Here is a 7,050-nt window from a genome sequence, read left to right on the forward strand (position 1 = left end):
CATCCCTCCCCGGCCGTGGGGCAAGGCCATAATGGGGAGGGTATGTGGGACTCCCTCTTTCGATTCCCTCTCCTAGCGAGAAGGAGCGAAAGAGAATACCCACTAAACCCCACTCCGTTGTCCCCCTCTCAGACGTTGTATGGGGGCATCATGGGCTCGCGCATTCATTCCTCCATGATGCCCCCCGTCTTTTCCCGGCGTCCCCAGGGAACCCGCACTTTGGGAGGGGAGAATCAATGACCATTCTGATTCTCCCCCCAGACGTAGGGCCTAAATATCCATATTTTGTCCCTCACAGGCCCGTTGGTCGATGTTATTCACTGAAGAGGCTCTTTGGGTCTTCGGAAGAGCCTCTTTGCCTTTTGCTGGTGGGGGCGTACAGGAAAAGCCACCCATTATGTGTCCCGCTGGGCGTTTGGCCGCATGACATACCGAGCAGAAGGCAGTCTCCGCCTTGCAGTCCACCCTCTTGTGGTCCGGCCTGCTACACCGGAAGCAGAGACCGCTCCTATCTACTGGCGACGGGCATAGTGCTCTGGTGTGCCCCGTGCCCATACACCTGAAGCACCTCATCGGTGTTGGGTCCAGCGCCACTACTAGAGCCGAGGACCATCCTATTTGAAGTCGACCCGCTGCGGTGACCCTCTTGGCTGCCGTTATAGGGCACTGTGCCAGAGTCGACGCTGTCCCATTATATTGGGCCCTAATCGATCCCACCTTAACTTCATTTATTGAGCACTCTCCCAATTTAGCGATTGCTCCCGCGATCTCTTCCTGAGTGGCTGCCTCATCTAGGCCCGAAATGCGTAAGTCCGCCATTTTGGTGGGCCTGTATACTCGGGCTTCCTCTCCGATCACCTCCGTCATTTTTCGGCAGAGTTCGTCAGCCGCCCTACCATTGTCGGACCCGGACACCTCAAGTATCCTGGCTCCAGCAGCTGTTTTGCGGACCTTGACGTGCTCTACACCCACATCAGCAAGCTTCACCGATTTGGTGACCTTAAACAAAATTGAGGCGTATGTCGCCTCAGACTCCGGCTTCAAGGCCATCACGATCGCGGCCGTGGCGGGCACAACCAGCTTCCGCGGGCCCGCTGGTGCCGGTTTCCGAGCCGGGGCGGCAGGGGGGGAAGGGGGCTTGGCGGATTTGCCATTGCCCCTCCTGACAACCTGCGTCCAAGACTCAGCAGGCGCTTGTGTGTTTGTTGCCGGCTGCGAGGGTGGAGAGGCACTAGGCTCCTTCACCGTCTTCTGCCTAGGAGCAGAGTTAGCCCTCTTCTTGGTCGCTGGTGCCGAAGGCTGGGCCACAGGGGCCTTAGGCTGCCTTGTGGGCGGCGCACCTGTCACTGCCCTTGAGGGCGGCGCCCCAGATTGAGGTTCCGGCTGGTTCGCGGTCGTCTTATTCCTGTCCGCAGCGAGAGGAGGGCGGGGGACCGGCTCAGGGAAATAGCCCGTGCGGGCCGAGATCATGTTTCCCATAGTAATTGTAAGGTCCCGCTTCAGGTCCTCCTTCAATTCCTTGAGGGCCTCTTTGAGGGCCTCAGAGAAGTCCGTCGCCTGGTCGCATTGGGCCGTCGGGGCCTGTGGGGGCTGGATCGTCCTCTCAGATAAGGCTCTACGAAGGGCCTTCATCTCGGTCTGACATTGGGCAAGTTGCTCCCGCATTAGGTTATTGTCTGCCTTTAAGGCCCGCAACTCCTCGTCCTCTACTCTATCCGCCAGGACGTCAGTGGCCGCCAGGATGTCCCGGCAGGCCTGGTTCAGTTTGCCCCAGACTTGTCCATTTAGGTTGCCGGATTTTCCGGCAGCCTCTAGGACAATATGGGTCGCCTCCCGCACTATTTCTATGTAGTCCGTCCCTGTGTATAGGGGCGGGCTGCTTTCTGTCATTTCTTGACTTGGAGAAGGGGACGGGCTCACCATCCACGGCTCCTTATCCCCCTTCTTTTTGTTGTCCCCCTGGGACCTTCTCAGGAGTAAAGGGGGGACCACTCCCTTTCCCTTTCCCTCCTGGCTGTCCAGCACCTCTAAGAGCAAGTCCTCCTTATAGGCCTTCAGTCTGGCCTTGGCTGCTGCCAGGCCGGTAAAGTGGCCTATGGAGGCTTTCTTCGCCATGGCCTTGGCCCTACCCCTCAGCGAGGTGCTAACTTTAGGCCCGCTCCCAACGTGAGTCTCATAATCCAGGACCCGGTTTCCCTCATGGGGCCTCTTCTTGGGCGCGGCCTCAGCCCTGTCCTGGCCCTCCATAGGTTCCTCCCAGTCGGGCGAGGTCGAAGAACCCGCCCCTGAAGCCCCTTTATGGGGCCCAGTCATTGGAGCCACCTCCGGGTTTAACCCCTGCGCGGGGTTATCCATATAAATACTACGCGAAGACCACCCCTAATGGGTGGAATTCGCCTAAAAAAGGTGAAAAACCAAAACACCTAACCTAACCTAACTATTTTGGTCAAGTGCGAGTCGCAGCAGAACCAAAACAGCAAAAACAAACTTAAAATTATTTTATGCGACGGGCTGTAGCGTCACTCCTGGTTGAGCTACAAATCTCGAACCAAGGTCAAAAAATAGTTCTAAGTATGTGCTATTTACCACTAATTTTTAAAACTAAAAATATTAAATATTTTACAATTTACAAAATTTCTAAGACGAAAACCAACTTATGTTTGCGTTTACCGACGCCTGATAAACAGGAATAGCAATCCTTTAAAAAATTAATAACTACTAAACTAAGCCCTCTAAAAATATAATTCAAACGGATTTGAATTCCCTACAACTAGCTTAATCTAACTAACCTACTACAAAGAATTTATTTACACAAGAACAGAAGATATGATTTTTTGAAAGTGAAATCTCCTAACGTCGTCAACCGCAAATGGGGTAAACTTTTTACCGAACTCGTGAAATTTGAACTCCAATATCTCCCGAACCAGAGGTCGGATCGATATGGGGTAAAAAGCTCCGTGTAGAGCAAAAAGCCGACCCAATTACAAAATTAACAGACGTAGGAGAAACACAAAGAAAAAGAAGATGTGAATTTTTCAAAGTGAAAAAGCGCCTGAAGAAAAAAGTGAATTTATATGTAAAGTGAAAGAAATTAAAAATACTATAGAAATCTAGGGAAAGGCTGGGAAAGAACAACGGTATAAAATAGAACTCAATTAGCTTTATCTCGCCACAAAAATTCGCAAAATTCCCTCAATTCTACCTCTCAAATTTACCTCAACCTAACCTTTTTTTTTTTTTTTTTTTTTTTTTTTTTTTTTTTAAGAGGGGAAATGCGTTACGCATACCACCCGGCGCGGGGACGGGCCGGGTGGTTATGTGGGACTCCCTGTTGTGGGCTGATGAGACCCCAGGTATACCCACTAAAACCCCTCTGTTGACCGCCTCATGGCTTTAAAGGCGAGGCACGGGAAACGGCCGGGACCATGCTTCCGGAACCCCGCCAGCGGCTGTCCGAACTCCGGACTCGACTTCGGAGGAACTGTGTTCCTCTACTCTAGAGTGTGCCATTTTTTGGCGCATTGGCCGTCCCAGGGACCCTCGTGTAGGCGACAGATGTCCCGAGCCTGCCGCCCACGGGTACCCTTAAGGGGGAAGTCGGCGGTTGTGCGCCAAACGCCTCCTTCCTACGCGCTTGCGGCGCATCGGTTGGGAGGCCGGATCTTCCTCCCTTTCTCTTTCCGCGGTCTCTTTTCTCGCCATCACGTCTTCGCAAAAAGAGACCACCGCTTTCCATGATCTGTCGCTGTCTGCCATAGTTTTCACCACGGCAGGCAGGGACAGGTCGTGCCCCACTACAGCCACGAGTGTGGCCCGCTGTTCAGTCCAAGCTGGGCATACAGCCAGCGTATGTTGTCCCGTGTCTTCGGCCGCGCCACACTCGTGGCATATCGGCGTCGGTTCTCGGCCCAATCTGCACAGATATCGGCCAAAACATCCGTGTCCAGAGAGGACCTGCGTCACTCGGAATGTCATAGGGCCGTGGTCCCGGTCAAGCCATTGTTTTAGGACCGGACGTATTGCCTCTATGGTCTGGTGGCCAGCAATTGGCTGCTCCAGTCTCTCCTCCCAAATGCCCACCATTTCCAGCCGAATTTCTTCACGCCGTCCATCTATTTCCCTCGGTGCTGGTGGCTCATCCCTCTCGTGCATCTCCGCGCGCCAGCGGTAAACAGCTGCGAGGGCTCTTGCATCGAGGTCCCAGGGCAGAGATCCCGCTAAAGCACACGCAGCATCCGTAGATATGGTACGGTATCCCCGGATTACCCGCAGCGCCATTGCTCTTTGCGCTTTTCTCAACTGCGTAGAGTTTTGCCTTCCCAGGGCGTCAGCCCAGACGGGTGCGCCATATAAGGCCATGGAGCGCACGACTCCCGTGTACAAACGGCGGCATGAGGCCTTGGGCCCTCCCAAATTTGGGAGTATGCGCCCTAGGGCCGCCGCTGCACTGAGCAGTTTTGGAGCCAAGCGTTGGAAATGGGCCTGAAAGTTCCATTTGCTGTCGAGTATAACGCCCAGGTAGCGCAGGGTCGGCTTGACAGCAATCGAGACCCCGCCTACTATAATTTGGGCTCCTACCGGAGGACCTCTACGGTGGCCATAAAAACAAATGGCCTCGGATTTCTGTAGGCCGACTTCCAGGCCCAACCGCCGTATTCGGCTGACAACGTGGGCAACACCCGCAGTTGCCAGAATTGCCGCATCGCGAAAACTGGGTCCGCGGGCCGTCACCAGCGTATCATCGGCATAGCAAAACACGTCTACTCCAGGAAGGTTTGCCCCCCGCAGTACCCAGTCGTAGCCGACATTCCAAAGTAGCGGGCCCAAAACCGATCCCTGAGGGACACCGCATTCCACCCTTTTCTGTCCCCAATTTCGCTGCCCAGGCCAGGTCACAAATCGCTCACTTAAATAGGCCCTGATAATATGGGCCAGGTGAGGCGGAACCCTGTGGTAGCGCAAGGCCTCGTTTATGGTTTCCCAGGGCATGGTATTGAAGGCGTTGGCTATGTCTAACGACACAGCCAAGACAGCCTCTCCCCGAGAGACAGACTCCTGTGCCAGCCTTTTCACCTGCAGGATCGCGTCCACTGTAGAACGGCCGCTCCTGAAGCCGTATTGATTTTCGGCCAAGTCTGGGCCAACCCCTTGCAAATGCTTGATGAGACGGGACGCTATGATGCGCTCGAATAGCTTCCCCACCTCATCAAGCAAGACAATCGGCCGGTATGCCGAAGGCGAATCAGCCGGGCGACCCTCTTTCTTTAGCAGGACCAGTTTCCCTGATTTCCATCCTACTGGGAAGCGGCCCTGCTCCAGGCATGCCGTGAAGAGACGGATAAGTCGCGGCTCCAGCTCTTTCAACGCGAGGGCCCAAGCGCGGCCAGGGACTCCGTCTGGTCCAGGAGCAGTGTTTTTGGCTCGCATCTTAGTCACTGCTACGCCGAATTCAACTGCTGTTACAGGTGGCACTTCAGCTTCCTCCACTTCGTCTGCTCGTGGTGGTGCCATTGCTGGCGGCCTGTTATTACCTCCCCTAGGGAACAATGCCGAGACCACGTCGTTGACAAATTCAGGTTCCAACGTTTGGGTGAGCGGGGGGCCCCAGGAGCGTAATTTGTTCCTAACGAGCTTGTAGGGCCGGCCCCAAGGATCCGCATTCAAGGTGTCGATAAATGCTTCCCTCGCAGCGTCTATGGCATTTCCTATGGCTGCTTTTAGGGACTTCTTTGCCTCCTTGTACAAGGCGTAAAGGTTCCTTTCCGCATCTTCGTCTGTTCGTCGGCGTCTCTGCCTTGTATACCGACGCCGCGCGGCTGTACAGTCCTTGTGCATTTGTGCAAGCTCAGCCGTCCACCAATACACCTTTCTTTTTTGTGGTGGAGGCTTGGCCCTGGGCATCGCCGTGTCGCATATTAGTGTCATGGCATCCCGGAACCAGGATGCTTCCGTCTCCACCACTACTTCGCCTTCCGGCGAAGGGAGCCAAGCCTGTACAATAGCCGCCTCTAAAAGAAGGTCTCGGTCCATTTTACCGAGAGCCCATTTTGGACCTCCGCCGCCAATCGGTAGCCTGCAATTATGGCCGACTTGAGCTACTGGCGACGTGGAGACGTCGTAACGGATGTACAGGTGATCGGACAACGTCTCCACGTCTACCAGTACCCTCCAATCACGGACACAGCGTGCCAGGGCGGCATTTGTGAAAGTCAGATCCACTATTGATCCGCCTTGTTGCCGCACGCACGTGTTAGTGACTCCCTGGTTGGCTAGGGTCAGCCCTGACGCAATTGCCCACTCTTCAACGACCTCACCGCGCACGTCCGTCGCCGGCGAACCCCACGCAGTGGACTTCGCATTAAAATCTCCGGCGACGACCACTGACCCCCGGTCATAAAGCTGGCTGACTCGGGCGCCTACCTCCACCAGGAAACGTTCAAATTCGGCCAAACAGCGATTCGGAGAGAAGTAGATGCCGACGAAAGTGACACGTTCATAATTTGCCGCCACATAACCTTTCCCTCTTACGACGCTTTCGAATGTGCCTGTACCTCCTCTTGCCACCAAGGCGACAACTCCGTCCATGTCAGACACCCAATCGCTTCGCGGTGGAACCGAATACGGCTCAGCCACGACTGCCACATTTATACTCCACTGAGCCAGGGACTGGAAAAGCAAATCCTGAGCCCTGGCGCAGTGATTGAGGTTAGTTTGCAACACCTTTATTGTCATTAATTGTCGGTTGTTACGATCTCCATCTCAGCCTCTTCCACCGCACCGGTGGAGGGGATAACAGCCTGGGAGGGGGCCCGGGGGCCATCGCCAGCGTGTTTTGTCTTTGGTTTGGGATTGGTGCATGCTTTGGACCCGATTTTATGGTCCGCAGGTTTTCCCGCAGCATGACACAGGATACATTGAGGTGATCCTGAGCAAGCTGACCTCTTATGTCCTGGTTGACCGCAGTTGTAGCAGTGGTTGCTGTAGTCTTCAGACGCTATGCATTGGGCCCCAGTGTGCCCCGTCTGTAGGCAGCGAAAGCACCTCATGGGT

General features: G+C 54.7%; 2 protein-coding genes across 2 annotated transcripts; both read right to left on the reverse strand.

Moving 5' to 3' along the window:
* Window positions 1-270: 270 nt before the first annotated feature.
* LOC134654751 (uncharacterized) lies at window positions 271-2,355 on the reverse strand. Its single transcript, XM_063510221.1, has one exon. It carries the CDS (start codon window positions 2,353-2,355, stop codon window positions 271-273), a length of 2,085 nt encoding a protein of 694 aa, XP_063366291.1.
* A 1,220-nt stretch (window positions 2,356-3,575) lies between these two features.
* Window positions 3,576-4,091, reverse strand: LOC134654701 (uncharacterized). Its single transcript, XM_063510177.1, has one exon. It carries the CDS (start codon window positions 4,081-4,083, stop codon window positions 3,586-3,588), a length of 498 nt encoding a protein of 165 aa, XP_063366247.1. The 5' UTR covers window positions 4,084-4,091; the 3' UTR covers window positions 3,576-3,585.
* Window positions 4,092-7,050: the final 2,959 nt, after the last annotated feature.

The sequence above is a fragment of the Cydia amplana genome, chromosome 15 (assembly GCF_948474715.1).
Source record: "Cydia amplana chromosome 15, ilCydAmpl1.1, whole genome shotgun sequence".
Lineage (NCBI taxonomy): Eukaryota > Metazoa > Arthropoda > Insecta > Lepidoptera > Tortricidae > Cydia > Cydia amplana.